At 42.9% G+C, this 19,465-nt stretch overlaps 1 protein-coding gene across 49 annotated transcripts in view; it reads right to left on the reverse strand.

Annotated features, from left to right (window-relative positions):
• robo2 (roundabout, axon guidance receptor, homolog 2 (Drosophila)) overlaps positions 1–19,465 on the reverse strand; it is a 1,006,048-nt gene that overhangs the window by 760,163 nt on the left and 226,420 nt on the right. Inside the window, exon 3 of one of the 49 annotated variants that reach the window (XM_059650115.1) lies at positions 6,401–6,616. The exons of 47 other annotated variants lie outside the window; for them this stretch is intronic. In XM_059650115.1, coding sequence (XP_059506098.1) covers positions 6,401–6,616 — 216 coding nt within the window. Of the gene's footprint in view, positions 1–6,400; positions 6,617–15,738; positions 15,837–19,465 lie in introns of those variants that run through there. One more of the 49 variants, XM_048540479.2, reaches the window with a different exon arrangement.

Here is a 19,465-nt window from a genome sequence, read left to right on the forward strand (position 1 = left end):
GTCCAATGATGACTTAAATGTACTTAAAGTTGGCGAATCTACTACCGTTGCAGGCAAAGCGTTCCATTCCCTTACTACTCTCTGAGTAAAGAAACTACCTCTGACATCTGTCCTATGTCTTTCACCCCTCAATTTAAAGCTATGCCCCCTCGTGCTCACCATCACCATCCTCGGAAAAAGGCTCTCCCTATCCACCCTATCTAACCCTCTGATTATTTTATATGTTTCAATTAAGTCACCTCTCAACCTTCTTCTCTCTAACGAAAACAGCCTCAAGTCCCTCAGCCTTTCCTCGTAAGACCTTCCCTCCAGACCAGGCAACTTCCTAGTTATCATCCTTATCATTATCAAGTTTGTAACTTGTAATGATTTCTGTCCACAACATAAAGACTGCTTTCTGACTCTAGTACGTATATCCAACACTGATTTACAACATTGTTAACACAGAGTTCAGTATGTACAATGAGTTTGGAAAGGTACACTGATTCCACTTTAGTTCCACTCCTCCACTCATCAAAACAAGTTATATGTCTCAATGAGGTGAAGATATAATCAAGCAATATAGTCTTAAACTGCATTATCTTTCACATTAGGAACAGATCAGATATCTTTAGTCACTAGTAATAACCAGTTTAATACAAATGCAATCTAGTTAATGAAGATAAATGCAGACACACTCCCACATACAAACACACCTGCACACACACACATAGACACATACATATATACAATCACACACACATAGATACACATCAACACACACGCACATTCACATGCACACACACATACACACACACGAACACACACTCCTTTATGCTGGAGACAATACTAGATTCAAATATTCTCTACATTAATCCTCTCTGCACGATGATCGATTGACTGATTTATTTGACTGATTGATCTATTTATAGTCACATGTACCAACATACAGTGATTAGTATGAACTGCAGATGCTGGAGAATCTGAGATAACAAGGTGTGGAGCTGAATGAACACAGCAGGCCAAGCAGCATCTTAGGAGCAGGAGAGCTGACGTTTCGGGCCTAGATCCTTCTTCAGTCTAGGCCCAAAACGTCAGCTCTCCTGCTCTTATGATGCTGCTTGGCCTGCTGTGTTAATACAGCTCTCTACCAAAATACAGTGAAAGCTTTGGTTACAAGTGGTACAGATGGATCATAGTAAGCAAAGGATGTACATATCAAAAAGACGGAGAGGAATACAGGTTACATTGCACAGAATGTGCGTGAAGTGATTTAACCTGATTCAACATGAAGGTGATTCCTCGTATGTTTTCAGCTCACACACACTTTGCTGAGAAGAGTTGAAAGAAGGAAAGATAGGACAAAGTCCTGTCGCTTCACAGGCACGTTACCTCAAATTCTGACTGGGCCCAAAATGCAATCCACCCGTAAATTAGATGACATGATCTCTCTCTCTCTCTCTCTGAAAGTCCAGTCAACTGGATGCCTCCACCTGAACACCTGCTCTTTGCAGATGCAACATTCTTGCTGTTGTACCCAATGCCTTTCCAGTTCAAAGAAAAACAATGTACACATGAGTCCAGTCATTGATATAATCGAGTAATTGTTGAGTGTCCCACCTTCATAACATCTGTAACACATCTCTCATTAGTACAGGTATTCTATCCTTCCCTCACAGTTTCTTCCCTGTGACTATCAATGTCCCTCATGGTCGTATTATTCTCATTTCTCTACTGCTGCAAGCTCTAGAATTCCTTCCCACAAGCTCTCTGTCTCCTCTCTCTTCTCCTCAAACTTTCTTTTTCAAAGAGGCTTTTAGCCACCTTATGTCACAACCAACTGGTATACCCACAAAAACTATGTGGTCTTTTACTTGCTGCTTTGAAAGTGCACTATTACTGGAAGAAAAGCTTTGAGAGACAATGCAATAATGATAATATTTTTGATATATGTGTACATCCGAGTGATCAGTCACCAGGAGGCTCTAGTTACATAAATTTGCAGATCTCTACAGCGTAGGACCATAAGATGTAAGAGATGGCATTGGCCATCCAGCCCATTACTTCTGCCTTGCCATCCAACGGGATTGTGGCTGATCTGATAATCCTCAATTCCACATTCCTGCATTTTCCCCACAACCCTTGATTCCTTTCTGATTAAAAATCGGTCTATCTCAGACTCGAATATGCTTGACATCTGAACCTCGACAGTTTTCAGCAGGTAAGAATTATACAAATTCACCACCATCTAAGAAAAGAAAGTCCTTCCCGTCTCTATCTTAAAAAGACAACTCTTTGCCCTGAAATTGTATCATCTGGTGCTGGCAGCAAGAGCTATTGAGTGAGGGGTGAAAACTGAACCTGGAGGTCCTGAGAAAATTGTACAGAGTGTATAATTGTTACACAGTAATATACAGTTAACAGAGTGTATAACCGTAAATAAAAAAGATATATTACGCTTGCATTATTGCCTCTGCACAAGAGAAACACTTTGATGTGAAGACAGTAGGAATTGGAAGGTCTTGACTCTGAAGTCAACAGGGATAAAAGGTCTTGATTCATTCACAACAGGACGAAGCAGTGAATCCAGTTTGCAGGCAACTGTTGGCCAGTTAAACATCCTGGGCAAAACAGCACACTCAATTAACCCCGTTAAACATCCACTCCCTCCAACACTGACACTCAGTAGCAGCAGTGCATAGCATCTACTGAAGAAATTCACCTAGACTGCTCCATCAGCCTCTTCCAAATCCACAACAACTTCGATCCAGAAAGACAAGGGCAGCAGATACATGGGAACGCCACCTCCTGCAGGTTCCCTTTAAGCCACTCACCATCCTGACTTGGAAATATATTGCCATTCCTTCTCTGTGTCTGGGTCAAAAACCTGGAATTCCGCCCCCCCCCAACTGCATTGTGGGTCCACCTGCAGCACATGGACTGCAACAGCTCAAGAGGCAGATCAGCACCACCTTCTCCAAGTATCTAGGAATGAACAGAATTATGAGCCAAACCCTGTGGAAGAGTATATTTTAAAATTCACTCAAATCTGCCTGTGGCACATGTTCTCGAACCATCCAGTGCTATCTTGACCACTTCACTTTCAGTGATCCTAATTGTAACCGACATCCACTGAGCTCCAAATAGTGAGCACCAACAAAATCAAACGACTAACGTGGAATGATTAAAAAAAATGTACTCAGAATCACACAGAACTCTTCAGCTTGTGGCTGACTGGAAACCATCCAGGAAATGACGTAAGCATCAGATTTGCCTTGCGCAAACAAAACTAGATCCCAACTGCTCAAACTATCCAATTAAATAAGGAATGAGCATGGTGCAGGATTCCCTGATTTAGTGATAAAAAGCAACATGACTGAATTTGGAGGTTCCAGCAACTGAGCAATGACTTCGTCATCAACAGATGAACTGAGGACCAGGAGTCGGCCATTCAGCCCCTTAAACCAGATCCACCATTCGATAACATTATGGTTGAATTGTGGCCTAACACCATTTGGCCCATACCCCTTTGGTGATTAAACATTTATTTGTCTAGAGTTAACATTAATGCTTACTTTAGCATCTATTGACTTTTGTGGAAGAGAGTTCCAAATTGCTACCACCCTTTGCATGTCAAAGTGCTTCCTAACATCTCTCCTGAACAGTCTGGCCCTAATTCTCAGACTATGCTCCCAATTCCAGAATCCCCGATCAGTGGAAATAGTTTATCTGTATCTTCCCTGTCTTTTTCTATTAATGTTCTGAAGACTTCAATTAGATCCCCCCCCCACCCACCATTCTTCTAAATTCTAGAGAAAGCAGGCCGAATTTGTACATTCTCCCCTCATAACCTACACCAGAAATTCAGGGATAGTAGGAACTGCAGATGCTGGAGAATCTGAGAAGAGTCTAGGCCCGAAACTTTAGCTTTCCTGCTCCTCTGATGCTGCGTGGCCTGCTGTGTTCATCCAGCCCTACACCTTGGTATACCTGAAATTCAGGTACCGTTCTTGTGCTCCCTCCAAGGCTGATCTATCCTTTCTAAGGTGTGCTGCTGAGATCTGCTCACAGTGTTCCAAGTAGGTCTAACGAGAGTTTTGCGTAACTTCTGCATCCTTATACTCCAGTTATCTAGGTATAAACCTAATTTAGCTTTCAGAAAGCAAGGCAAGTAGAAACACAAGCAACAGAATACTTAGAACAGTGAGCTGCCCCAGTATTCCGACTTGTCAAAGCTTCAGGAAGCTCGCTGATGGCAAACATGTTAATCTGAAAAATACCAAGTCATAAATATTTACTTGGCAAGTTAGGCAGCATCTGCAGAGAGAGAAACAAGGCTACTTGTGGAGTCCTGATGAAAGCTCATTGATCTGAAACATTAAATCTGTTTCTCTCTCCACAGAAGTCAGTTGACATGCTGAGTATTTTCTATATTTATTTCACATTTCTAGCATACACATGATTTTGTCTTCCTTCTAGAATCTGGTATGGTCAGAATACCTGTCTCTCCCATTTTGCACTGTGTCAACATCAAATAGAACAAATAGTTGGGTTGATGCAGTAGAATTTCCTTACATAGATGGTCAAAGCCTTTGCCATTGGCTGCTCCATAACACCACATTGTCATAATCTCACATTATTCACCCCAGGCACAGAATTCAATTTTTAAAGCAAAGCTCTTGATAATAGTTATATCACACTGGAGGATCATCTGGTCGGGAACCTTACCCCACAGCCTCTGACTCGAGAATACAATCAATACTGCCAATAGCCAAGGGAACCCACGCTGAATACTGGGGAGAGGATGGGAGATGGTGAACAGGATGCCATGGTGTAAGTCACTGAATCACCACTTGTCTGATTTGTATCTGCAGCAGCGATCTGCGGTGAGCAGGCATTTTGAATCAAAATGGAGAAAAAGGGTGGTATCAATTGATTGATTGATTGATTGATATCAATCTTCAGCAGTAATGAAAAGCCATTCAACGATGATATCCATTCAGGAGACATGTTTTCCAGCCCACCGGTTTTGTACTCTTGTTGCTCTGACAGTGTACAAAGCTGTACAATGCAATTCTCCTTACCTGTTACAGGCTGCCAACAGAGACCAACTTCACCTTCAGTGGGTTGTAAACTCTTTCAATGCAGAAAATCAGCTTTCAACTGAAAGAACATGCCATTATTCACATCCCCCAATCACACCAAGCTCTGTTGTTCATTCCGCTATTCCTGAAAACTCAAACCCTGACAAATCTATACTCATTCCCTTTTGGGAACTAACTGCATCAAAGAATTTCTCCTCATCATCACGCTGGTTCTTTTGTTAATGGTTTTAAACCAGGGTCATCCAATTCCAGATCTTTCTGTCAGGTGTTGCAATATTTGTTTGCATGTGACTCGAGATCCACAGCAATGTGGGTGAGTTTTACTTGTGCTCTGGTGATGAGGAATGAGCAATAAAAATGAGCCGAGCCAGCGATGTCCACATCTCAAGAGTCTATTTAAAAATTGATTTGAATTTTCGACACCTCTCTGAAATGTCCTCTTCAATCTTCCCTGTTCTAAGAAGGATAATGATGTGGAGGTGCCGGTGCTGTACTGGGGTGGACAAGTCAGAAGTCACACGATTCCAGGGTTATAATCCAACAGGTATATTTGAAATCTCAAGCTCTTAGGCTGCAGCTCATCAGGTGACGAAGGGGTTGCGGTCTAAAAGCTAGTGATTTCAATTACACCTGTTCAACTATAACCTGGTGTCGTGCGAATTCTGACTAAGAAGGATAAGCCAAGCAAGCATCTCTGATCTTTCCTTGTAACGAGAGTCTCTCATTCCCATGACCATTCCAGTAAATTTCCTCTGCACCCTATCCAAGACCCTTAAATCTTTCCATAGTATGGTGCCCTGAATTTGAGACAATATGCCACCTGAGACTTAATCAGTGATTTATAAAGCTTTAGAACAACTTCCTTGTGTTGGTATTCTCTGTCTATGTTAAGGTCAAGGATCCCGTATGTTTATTTTTCAAAAGACCCTTGCAACTCATCTTATCACCCTTCAAATAGTATATACCTACCAACAAAGTGTGCTGTTACCATGCTCACTTGAAAAATTGCAGTATCTGATTCATTTTGCTTCTCCTTTATCTTTAGAAAAATTATTTGACATGCAAAGTAACAAACAAGCCAAACATACACCACAAATACAATGTCACTTCCACTGCTTTTGCAGATTCTTTCACAAAACTCACTTTAAAAAATAGCATTTATTTAATAAAGAAAACCGCCTCTTGGTCCTTCTACTTTCATTCCATTTCATCCAAAAAGGCACCGCCTTCAGTGAGCCCAAGCCACAGTGAATGGCCAATAGCCAGCAGGGAAGCTGGTTGATGGGACAACACAAGGAGAACGTACAAGACATTACCTGTATGGAGTGTCAGGCTGTAAGGAGGAGTGCTGGTTCTGGTACTGACTGTGGTGGTGGTTGTAGTGTGTAGCTGAAGCATCTTGGCTGCCAGGTCTTTCACACATGGAAGGTTCATTTCAAAGTCCCGGTAGTATGCACTGAACTCTAGAAGTTGTCTGATACAAAACCTTTCTCGACGAGGCAAGCGTTGCTTTAGGAACATTTCCCAAAGTCCTAGGAGTCAACGGTACAAGTTTATGACTTGGTGGCACATGCGCATACTAAGGTCAGAGGCTTAAGTTAGCAGGATACTCACCGGTTGGCAGTCTAGTTACACTTGCACAAGGTGACTGCAATGTCAGCATTTTAAGAGATGATGCTTAACTGGTCTGAGAGGTTTCATTCTGTCATCTCCGTCAAACCTCACTAAATGTCAGGAGGAATTTCACACGTGTGCCATAAATGTTCAAGTATATCATGAAACTAAGGGCTGCAAAGCTGGTGGGGTTGCAAAGGAAATGGCAACAGAGGGTAGGGGCAAATAGTTGGCATGTTTGAGAGATTGAAAGAGTTAAGTTATAGGCTGAATGTCTCCGGGTCCAATGGTACATGTACTTCCTTAACTGCCCACCACTTCACTGGATCTGTGTTTTTGTGGTCCACTGTAGGGTTACAGAGGCACATCATATAGATTCAAGAACAACAGATTCAAGAACAGCTTTCCCCCACTGTTGCTAGACTTCTGAACGGACTTCTCAAATTTTAAATTTAATGTTGATCTTGCTTTCTGTGTGCCTTCTCTGCCACTGTAACATTATATTCCTTGCTCTGTTCTATTACCCTAATTCACTTTGTATGGTATGATCTGCCTGTACAGCATGCAAAACAAAACTTTTCACTTACCTAGATACATGTAACAACAATAAATCTAATCAAATCATTTGTACAATCTAGCATTGAAACAATTTACATAATTGGACATGTGAGTTGTTAACAGACCTATTAATCCAGAGAACTGAAAAGGGTGCTGTATAACCTCAACATTTTTGCATTCATAGATCACAGAATCCCCTACAGTGTCAAAACAGGCCCTTTGGCCCAACAAGCCCACACCAACCCCCAGAGCATCCCACCCAGACCCATTCCCCGATAAAGCACCTAATCTACACATCCCTGAACACTGTGAGCAACTTAGCAGAGCCAATCCACATTCACCTGCACATCTTTTGACTGTGGGAGGAAACCCACATAGACACGGGGAGAATGTGCAAACTCCACACAGTCGCCTGAGGGTGGAATCGAACCCAGGCTCCTGGCGCTGTGAGGCAGCAGTGCTAACCACTGAGCCACCCTTTCTGCAATTCTAGCTTCTAGCTCATGCCTGATATCCATCTCCAAAAGATGGCCATGTCTTCAGCTGCACAGATGTGATGCTTTGAAATTTTCACCCTCAATATCTCTGTCTCTCCCTCTCTCCCCCCCGCCTCTCTCTCCCATTACGCCGCTCCATAAAACTTACCTTCTTGACCAAATATTTGTACACTTGCCTCGTGTCCCTGTTGAGGTTCAGTGTGAAATTTTATGTTGGCGTATTCCTGTAAAGCACCTTGGGGCTTGATTCGCCATTCAGACACCATACAAATGCAAGCCACTGCAAATCATTATAAACTGACACATATTAGGACAGCATTACGTGATTAGTAAAAGTAGTCACTATTGAACCATCAGGCTGTTCAGGTATTAAAAATCGATGACAGGTGGTGCTTTAACCTGAGGATTACCATAAAAGTATCCCTTATGAAATTAGATATAACATGGCCAGAGAAGCACAGTGGGCCAGGCATCATCAGAGGAGCAGGAACGTCGACTTAGAAGAAGTCCCGACCCAAAATGTCAACTTTCCTGCTCCTCTGACACAGCCTGGCCTGTTGTGTTTCTCTAGCTCAACACTGCGTTATCTCTGAACCCAGCACCTGCAGTTCTTGCTACCCCTTATAAAACTGTACACTTTACAAAAGAAGGTTTGCTGCTTTCCTCCCTTAGAATGGTCAGAGGCACAGCTAGATTCACCCTTACATATGTTACCTCATTTTGCGACACAACCCAAATGTTTCATGTGTGATTGAGAAAGTGAGCCCCAGCAAGCTTGTCAGTCATTGCCATCAAGCAAGATTCAAGGCTCAGTTCTCAGCCAACCTCTGAACCTACACAAATCCCTTCAGCAAAAGTCAATAGTTGGCTGATGATTCTCTTCACTAGTTGAGGGTTACCAGAGTCAACAACAGCACACCTGGGGAAGTGGGTGTGGCATAACTCAATGGTAACACTCTAGGTCAGGCTCATGGATTCAAGTCCCACTCCAGAAAGTGGAGTGCAAAATCTGGCTATCATTCCCTGTGCTGCACTGAAGGATTGCTAGACTGTCAGAGGTACCATCTTCCTGAGAAAATAACATTAAACTGAGATCCCATTTGCCTTTGCAGGTAGATGTTAGAAGTGTTATAACCACTACTTGAAGACTGGCAGAAGGTTCAGTAAACACCTAACAGGGCCACGGAGGTCTGGTCCTTTACCTTAGTATTGTTTGTGAGACTTTCCTGTGTACAAATTGATTGCTTCATTTCCTGCATGGCAACAGTGACTGTACTTCAATATGACATGATTGGCTGTAAAGTACATTGTGACTTCTGACAGTCATGAAAGATACAATACAAATGCGAGTCTTCCTTGATTTTTTAATCCATTGCTGCCAATTTTGGACTCTGTATCTTGAAATGTTGTTGATTTTGTTTTGAAGTTTTGTTGAAAGCATGATTAATAAATTAGACATCATATAGATACAATTATACTGTCATTACCTGCATGAAATACAGTCAATCTTCATTTATAATCCTTTACCAGGCCATCTCATTCAGGAACAAATGCCAATAGAAGGTTGGAGAGTTGATGATCAGAGATGACTGCTTGCTAACCCTGTATTGTGTCGATGACAGAGACAACTATTAAAGATCTTAAGCCATGACATAAAAACCAGCCACTGCCATGGCCAACCAGCCTTCCTTGGTCAAAAGCACCAAAACCAAATGATCTGTCTTTCCATGCATCTGCTATTTATGCGATCTCACTGTGCTCATTTATCTTCTGTCTGCTATAATCTTGGTGTATGATACACAACATCACTCTGTACCTGCCCAGCGTTGCAAACCAAATTAGATAATTATTTAGATGAATTACATCCTTAATATGTTAAACAGAGGCCCAAAAACAGATGGTGTGGAAATTCGGCATTAGGTAGGCCATAATGCCTCCCTTCACTTTGTTCTAGATCAACATGTGACACAGCTGAGAGATCCTAAAAAGATGCATTTACTTGACAATACTTCGCTCCAGGCAAGGACAGAAGGGGAAAACAGTGCTCTTCAATAATGTGACTCTCTCTCTTGGATTTTGGGATTTCCCAAGTGAATAGACCCAGGGTGGTGTCCTCATTCTCCAAGGGTATCTAGAACCAAGACAAAAGGACCATTTTCAAGTGAGATCCAAACCAACTCCTCCAGACATTGGAGGAGACACTTGTGACTGGTTCCTGCAGTGTTCAGGCTCCCAACAATTAGCCAAGTGCCCAGTTTACCAGAGGAATAAGTAGGTCCAGTCTAAGAGCACCAAGCCACATGATCAGATACCAGCTGAATTTGGAACTGAGAAAGCACAGCAACAGCAAACCATCCTTTTTCAACAATGAATCTAATGTTATTTGACAATTAATTCACAGGATGTGAGTTCAAATTCCAACCTGGTGACTTAAACTCAGTATTTAGAAACTGAGAGCAAACAGATGCTATCAGTAGAAGTGACTATTAATTTTGCTGAATTAATGTAGAAATGCATGCGGCTCGGGTTTGTGAGGACCTCCTGAACCTACCTGCGTCCACCTCCTAACTGCTCCCACAGCTTCACTAAGTAGCCAGTTAGCTACATTAAAGAGAATCCCAAAATGGCCAGCACACTGGAACCAATTACACGAGATGCAGGGGTCCAAGGTAGTTCAACTACTACTCTCTAAAAGTGCCGTCTCGGCCCGAAACTTCAGATTTTGTGCTCCTAAGATACTGCTTGGCCTGCTGTGTTCATCCAGCTCCACACTTTGTTGTCCCAGACATAATCGTTGGCCTTGCCACAGGTGACTGTGTCCCCAGATTGAATAATGAATCAAGACCAAAGCTTTAGTCTGAGAAGTGGGTAGCGGGGTAGAAGTGGGTAGAGGAAGTAACGGTGACCAAAGGAGTTAATCCAACAAACTTACTGTTACACCAACACACCAGCCTGAATGCCAGCTCGCAAATATGAGGGGGTGGGGATCAGATTTGATGCCCAAACCTTAAAAACTTCAAAGTTAGTCTTTTCACTTATGGGATGTGGGTATTGCTGACTGGGCTGTATTTATTACCTGTCCCTAGTTGCCCTTGAGTTGCCTGTTTAAACTGCTGCAGTCTACGATCTGTGGGTAGATCTAAAATGCCATTAGGGAGGGAATTGCGGGATTTCGATGCAGCAACAGTGAAGGATCAGTGATATATTTCCAAGTGAGGACGGTGAGTGGCTTGGAGGGAAATTTGCAGGGGGTGGTGTTCCCATGTATCTGCTGCCCTTGTCCTTCTACATGGAAGTGGCTATGGGTTCGGAAGGTGCTGTTTGAGGACCATTGGTGAAAATTTACAGTGCATCTTGTAGATGGCACATAATCTTGGTACTGAGCATTAGTGGTGGAGGGAGCAGATGCTTGTGGATCTGGTGCCAATCAATTGGGCTGCTTTGTCCTGAATGGTATCAATCTTCTTCAATGTTGTAGGAGCTGCATCCATCCAGGCAAGTGGGGAGTATCCCATCATACTCCTGATTTTTATATTTTAGATGGTTGTTAGACTTGAGGTAAATTAGGAAGTGAGTTTCTGCCACAGTACTCCAAGCCTCTAACCTGCTTTTGCAGCCACAATATATTTATGTGGGTAGACCAATTGAGTTTCTGGTTAATGGTAATCCCCAAGATGTTGATTGTTGGTGACTCAGCAACGGCAATACAACGGAATGTCACAGGGAGGCGGTTAGATTGTCTCCTATTAGAGATGGTCATTGTCTGACATTTGTATGGCATGAATGCTACTTTCCACATTTCATCCAGACCTTGATGCACTGGGACATGGATTGCTTCAGTATCTGAGGAGTTGCAAATAGTGCTGAATATTGACCCTGTGATGGAGGTTAGGTCATTGGTGAACCAGCTAAAGATGGTTGGGCCAAGGACACTACCCTTAAGTGCTCTTGCAGAGATATCCAGGAGCTGAGATGGCTGACCTCCAACAACCAGAACCAGCTTCCAATCACCAGAGATTTTTTCCTCTAATGGACTTCAGTTTGTCTTGGGCTCCTTGATACAATATTGGGTCATACATGGCCTCAATGTCACGGGCAGTCACATCTGATGAAAACCTGTCTCCAACCAGCTCACTCTGGGATCACTGGAATAAAGACAAGTTTCAAACAATCAGACTAGTCTCATGTAAGATAAAAAAGTGTGAAGCTGGATGAACACAGCAGGCCAAGCAGCATCTTAGGAGCACAAAAGCTGATGTTTTGTGCCTAGACCCTTCATCAGAGAGGGGGATGGGGAGAGGGTTCTGGAATAAATAGGGAGAGAGGGGGAGGCGGACCGAAGATGGATAGAGGAGAGATTCCATGAGGTTGGTCCAGAGGGAGGGGGATAACTTCTTCAGGTTAGGCATCCCTGCGAAGCCTCTTCCAGAGACACCCACAGAGTTATGAGAAGAACTTATGTTCCAGGATTTTGACTCACTGACAGTGAAGGAACGACGACTGTGTTCCAACTTGTTGTGGTGTGTAGCTTGGAGGGAGACTCACATGCTGCACCTTGGCTGTCGTTTTCTTGGTAATGCTCCAGCACAAATTCGATTGGCATCTAAGCAAGTAACCTGCCCAAGTAACACTGAGGAGCTGAAAGCTCACAGAAAGCAGGGAAACTGGAAATCTGGGTAATGCCCCCAGCAGACAACTGCTGTTTCCATGTGAGAGGGCTCCCGTCGGGTAATAGAAGGGACAGAGAGCAGGAAAAGAGAAAACATTACCTGGGGTCTCACTCAAACAGAAAGTGAGTGCGGTGGAAATGGGTGAGGTCTGAAAATGAGTCAGCTTCACTGTCAGGTCCCTCACACAGGGAAGGTCCGCGTGATATCTCCTGGAGAAGGAATGATATCGGGCAAGGGCATGGATGTAGCTCCTTTCTCCATGGGACAGGCGCCTATTATGAAACAAGTTCAAAAATTCTAGGAGTCAACAGTACATGTTACTAAGTCATGGCTCCTGCTGAGTTCTTCACATCCTGAATGGATGTAGGCGATCTCGCAGATATTTTTTGATTGGAATCTCAGAAGATATCTAATATTTTGATGCAGAGTTAACCACAAAAGGGGGAAGGAACCAAACCTGAGACCAAGAGCCAGGTGGTGAGTGACAGTGGCAGGAGCTACGTTTATTGGAGAGGAGGAAAGTCAGAGTCAGCTCTGTCCTCGTGTTTTATCCATAACATAAACACTTGCCAAATGCCGCAGATCAATAAGGGCACCAACCACAATCATCATGGATAGGTAACTGGATCATCCCTCTATCAATCAATGAGAACGTCTGAAATCGCACAACACCAGGTTATAGTCCAACAGGTTCAGTTGAAATTACAAGCTTTCAGAGCCTCACTAACACCTGAAGGAGGAGTGAGGGTCTGAAAGCTCGTGTTTTCAAATAAACCTGTTGGACTTTAACCTGTTGTTATGTGACTTCTGACCTTGTCCACCCCAGTCCAACACCGGCACCTCCATATCGCAGCAACCAATGGGAATGTGAGTGATCGAGTAGGCAACCTATCAGCCAACAGGAAGGTGAGTGACTGGGTCAGCTCCCTATTGGCCAATGGGAAGGTGAGTGAATGAATGCATGTTCTCCCTATATTGAATGGGTTTTCTCTGGGTGCTCCGGTTTCCTCCCACAGTCGAAAATTGTACAGACTAGGTGGATTAGCCGTGGAAAATGCAGGGTTACTGGGATAGGATGAGATGGATCTGGGTGGCACATTCTTTGGAAGGTTGGTGTGGAATCGATGGGCTGAATGGCCTGCTTCCACACTGTAGGGATTCTGTAATTTATTCTCCTTTTCTGGCTTGGTTTGGATAGATGCTAGCAATCCTTTCGTCCACCACTTTAGTGTTAAATGGCTTTTCAGTCAACATGTTGTGAGTATCACATCTAGGGAGAGTCTGATAGTATTCATGTTCATCCTGCCTGACCTCATGTCCTGCTAAAACTCTCAATCGTTACCTGGAAATTCAATATATCTCATGCTTGCCTGCATTTCCCATGCTTGCTTAATTAGCTTACCTAAACTTCAGCTTAACCATTGGTCTGCTGCAGGTTTTTACATTCAACACCTAATCCCCTGCACTTACTGCTCTCTGTGCTGAACCTAGTCTAGGCACACCTTGACTTTCAAATTCTCATCATTGTTGTCATGTTCCCTCTCAGAATTGGCTCCCACATACATCTCTAATCTCATCCAGGCTGGCAATACTCCTGTATTCCTCCATTCCTGGTCCCTTGTACACCCTGGACTGTAACAACTTCACAATTGCTGCCTCTGCTGTGGGATGGTGAGCTACAGTGCTCCAGCGTTCCACCCGTAAACTGAGCCATTATGCTCACCGACTTTAAGAAGTCCCTTGAAACATATTGCTTTGTGATTTCAATAAGGGAGTCACATGTTACAAGGAAAAGGCAGGAAAGCAGAGTTGAAGCTTATCACATTAGCCATGATCTCATTAAATGGTGCAGAGGACTTGGTGGGCTGAATGGCCTACTTCTGCCCCTATATCTTATTGTTTTGGTGTCAAGGTTTAGTCAGTGATGTTCCTTTAAAATGTCTGGGGAACAATTTCCAAAAGTTCAGGCACTTCGTCACATCTTCACAAAATTAATTGAAAATTAAACATCAGGGAGCAGATAATGGTGAAAACTGAGAGATCCAACTCATCTTTTCCTTCTCAAAGGCCATGGCCTTTCAGGCAATTCCACACAGCCCAATTTGCTGCCATCGGTTCACTCAGTAGCTGGAGAACATGGGAGTGTTTCTCTTCACGCACTCCAGTATACCTTGAGAACATCATGTTGTCCACACATCCTTGTCCACTGATCAAACTCTCTGACCTCAATGCAAGACTGATCAACTGTTCCTTAGTCATTAATTGTTGTTAGCATCAGTCACAGATGCAAACCAAAAATCACCTGCAACTTTTGTAGTTTATCTATGTAAAGGAGCCCCCATCCTTATCCTTGGTTCATACAATAAAGAATTGTTCATTTCACACCACCAAAGGATTGTTAATGTGTAACATCACACAACAAGATATAAACTGTAGTGAACCAGGAGGACAATTCTGGATAAACAGTATAGAGAAGCAATTACACATAGCTCCCCAATCATTATAAAACTTTACTGCAGCCCTAATATTTTCAATCATCATGAAGTTAATTGAATGATCGACGTGCTTTGGGAAGCATATGCTTTCATTTTTTAACATGACCCTTTAAGATCATAGTGGGCTGGGGAGTAACATGGAAAAGGGTTAACTGGTTTCCTGATGATACTATCCGTAGGGTCGATGAAATGCCTATTTGACCTGGATGAACACTCAGAGTGAAAGGTAAATAGAATGATCGTTGCAGTGGAATCGGGGCAGTCTGTCCTTTTGGTTTATACAGTGAAATATTGTAAATGCTGGAAATCTGAAACAAACATGGAGAATGTTGGAGAAACTCAGCAGTTTTGGTGTCATCTGTGGAGAGAGAAACAGAGTTAATGCTTTGACTCTGGTATGATTCTTCTTCAGAACTCAAGCTAACTTCAGTTCACACTGTCTCCAAGTTTCTCTGTATTTGTGAGGCTTCCCTCCCCTGTTCAAGATCCATAATATGAAATGTATGAGCCATGAGCCAATGTTACCTGTGCTGGGCAGTGATTTTATTTTTGACAACTGCCTGGAAGGCTGAGGTAGCAAATGTCAGGCCACAGAAAGCAAAGGTCACCTACGGAATATTCCCTGCCCAAAACAGGACCCGGCTCCCGGCTCCTCCCAACGTCTCAGTACATTTGCTCAACATTAAGACACACTCCATTTGGTAATCTTCATCTGAGCTTCAGATCTCATTGGCCAGTGAGCGGTCTTCAGGCAGTCACGTGCCTCTATCTGCATGTTGGAATTCCCCACTTCATCACAAGAAAAAGAGAAACGGATTACCTGGGCTCTGACTCAAACTGACATGAGGAGGTGTGCGACTGACTGTGGTACAGACTGTGGTGCTGGTTGTGGGCAGTAACTGAAACATCTTCTTCACAAGATCCTTCACACATGGGAGATCCATCTCAAAGATCTTATTATAGTGATTGTAACGGAAAATCGAGTCGACACAGCGTTTTTCTCGCCAAGACAATCGTCTGTTATCAAGTAATTCCTGAAGTCCTGGAAGTTAATAGTACAAATTACTAAGATAAAGCCCCTGTACTGTCTCATTATTGAGGAAGGTCACCAGCTTTCAGATATTATTTGTCACAACATCAAAGAGATAATCTGAATGTGACAGGTTAAATATAATCATTTTGAAGAGATAATCTGAATGTGACGGGTTAAATATGATCATTTCGTAGATAAGCACTTTGTGTCTGCTGATTTCTAAAGGTGAAGGAGTAAATGGCAATGGATTCTGATTGGGAGACTTTGAGAATTTGGTTCCACTGGCATCAGTTCTGAGACTGCTAGCATTAGCTTCATAACTCAGAACAGGAAGTCAAGCACCAACTGTTCAATGAGAAGGTGTATACCAAGGAGCAATGTTGGGAAATTGAAAGAAATTGGAAGTATGGGTCTATAAATGGGCCATGCGCTAATGTGAGTGATCGGCTCTGTAGTTGGGACAATGTGATGAGTATAAATGGCTGTAGTTGGATCTATTGGAAATCGACAGGAAAGGACAGAAAAAAGGATGCAAGGAATGACGCTACATCCGTGACCCTAATGAATAAGTGAAAAGGCTCAAGGGGCTGAATGGCCTACTCCTGCTCTATTTCTTATGGTCTTAAGGAATGTGTTTTAGGATCCCTCATGATATATAATAATCATAAATTTTGCATGGGCCGATATTAAAGATACAAAGCAGCAGGGACATGTGTTCACAGTCAGTGATAATGGGAACTGCAGATGCTGGAGAATCCAAGATAATGAAATGTGAGGCTGGATGAACACAGCAGGCCCAGCAGCATCTCAGGAGCACAAAAACTGACGTTTCGGGCCTAGACCCTTCATCTGATGAAGGGTCTAGGCCCGAAACGTCAGCTTTTGTGCTCCTGAGATGTTGCTGGGCCTGCTGTGTTCATCCAGCCTCACATTTTATTATCTTGTGTTCACAGTCAGACTGACTGAATGAGATCTGGAGTAGTTCAGTCCTGCAGTCACTGACAGGAATATTAATCAAGGTCAGTGTCAGAAAATGCAGTGAAATAGGAGGAATTAAAAGTACAAAATGGTACAGTTGCCTCACAGTGCCTGGGACCCCGGCTTAATTCCATCCTCAGGTGACTATGTGGAGTTTGCACATTCTTCCTGTGTTTGTGTGGGGTTGCTCCAGTTTCCTCCCACAGCCCAAAGATGTGCAGGTTCTTGGATGGCCATGGAAAATGCAGGGTTACAGGGTTAAGGTAGGGGGCCTGGGTCTGGGTGTGACACTCTTCGGAAGGTTTGTGTGGACTTGATTGGCTGAATGGCATGTTTCCAAACTGTAGGGATTTTATGATCCATCAGTCAGTATGAAGCTGTTGGCGATGAGGACAATCTGAAACATTTTGATTATCAATGATGAAGGTCAGTGATCTATACCAGGTAGGTGTAACTTGACAGGCCACAATTGGAAGAGTGTGTGTGGAAATTTAACGACTTGACTGCAAAAGGAGAGTGAAAAGACAGAGAAGACAGTGAGAGTGAAGACGCAGGCAAAGAGACTGGATCTTAACACTCAAAGTTGTAGAAATAAAAAGACTGAAGAATAAAGTTGGAGGGGAAATTGTTTTCAGCAGCTGATCATGGATATTTCCATTTTCATCCACTCTGTCTGTTCTCCCATCTCCACCGGAGTTCGACAGATGCCACCAGCTCTCTGATACATCTGCTTCAGAATCCTCAGCAAAGCAGCAAGCTTTCAAACATCCAAGAAGGCTATTGAACGATGATGGTCTTCACACAGCTATGTCTGATGCTCTCTTTACTCAAAGCCAGCACACTCTCGATTCCAACAATGAAAAGACAAAGAGCCACGATACAATAATTACAGTGATAAAATATTGATGCTTACAACACTGGAAAATTTTTATTCTGTGGAAGTTGAGGACAATGAGGTTAATGCTAGCACCAAGGCCTTTGCTGTTCCGCTGTGAGACTTACTTCTGGGAAACAAGCATTCTCTGTCTAACCTCTACTTGGGCTCTATTTGTGTTGGGTCATCTCTCGCTGTGTAAGTAGGCCATGACCACATGAGATTGCTGGGCCATCCATATGAGGAAGAGAAACTGACAATACAGATAGCAAATTCAGAACATTCCAAAGTATTTACAGTGCCAGGCCATTTGGGCCATCTAACCAGACCAGATTTACACTTTCTTTCAGCTCAGTCTATGTCAGTACAATGCCCCAGTTCTGGTATCATTCTAGTAAGTATACTTTATATATCTCTGTGTACCTGCACATCCTTGTTCTCACATACAGAGGTAATATGTTAATAGGATGGTCAACTATTCTGTCTTTGCTATTCAATGCTATCCCTCAAGACATGATTCCAAGGAATGCGCTGCTGTTTTAAATAACCTTATTCCTCCTTGTTCCTCCTTTAATTGATCCCATGAATCTATTTATTTTCAGACCCCATTTAGACACTTTTATTCTCAGGAGAATGTCACCTGCTCATTGCTCTCACCAAAATATTTCACACTTAACTATGTGGAATTTCATTTCACTTTCAGTTTGTAATTCTATTGTCTTCCTGTGTTTCATCTGAGCCCGTCCCAGCCTGTCAGAGTAACTAACTTGCGATGTGAATCCATGCTGGTATAACATTAAACCCACTGTCCTTTCCAGTGATGCTCACCTGTGGTGTTAAACAATAGAATAATGAAGTAAAAAAATAAACAGGCACAAAAGGATCAAAGGATGAAAGAAAGTCTTGCATTTATAAAGCGCCTTCCAGGGCTTCCTAATGCATTTTACCACCTATGCGTGAGTTCTTCGGTTGTTCTCCGTAGTAGTGTAAGAAACATGGCAGTTATTTAGTGTGTAGCAATGAAAAATGCACTGATTATGATGAGATGACAAGGTGTAGAGCTGGATGAGCACAGCAGGCCAAGCTGCATCAGAGGAGCAGGAATGCTGACGTTTCAGGCCTGGACCCTTCTTCAGAAATTGAATCATTTCTTGAGGGATCGCATTAAATAGCAAAGACAGAATAGTTGACTCTTCTGGAGAAGGATCCAGACCCGAAATGTAAGCTTTCCTTTTCCTCCGATGCTGCTTGGCCTGCTGTGTTCATCCAGCTCTACACTGTGTTATCTCAGATTCCCTAGCATTGGCAGTTCCTACTATCTCGAATTATGATGATCTGTTTTCTTCAGGTATGTGATAAAAATTAAGGAGGACAAATGGATGAATTCTCCTGCTATGGGGTATTTTGAAGCCACGTTAAAATTGATGTGGAGCTTTAGTTCAGTGTCTCAACTGAAAAGTGTCACCTTGCACTGTACAGCACTCTCTCAGTCCCGCAGCAGAACTGTCAGCTTGGATAGTGGATTATTGCGCAGTCCTTAAAACTAAAATATTCAAACACAAGTTTGAGCAGGATTCAGAGAGAGTAATAGTCACTAAACCACAGCTGTTACATCACAGATCAATTTTGAGTTCTCACCTGAAATTATTGGCAGATTCAGAG

The sequence above is a fragment of the Stegostoma tigrinum genome, chromosome 12 (genome assembly GCF_030684315.1).
Source record: "Stegostoma tigrinum isolate sSteTig4 chromosome 12, sSteTig4.hap1, whole genome shotgun sequence".
Taxonomy (NCBI): domain Eukaryota; kingdom Metazoa; phylum Chordata; class Chondrichthyes; order Orectolobiformes; family Stegostomatidae; genus Stegostoma; species Stegostoma tigrinum.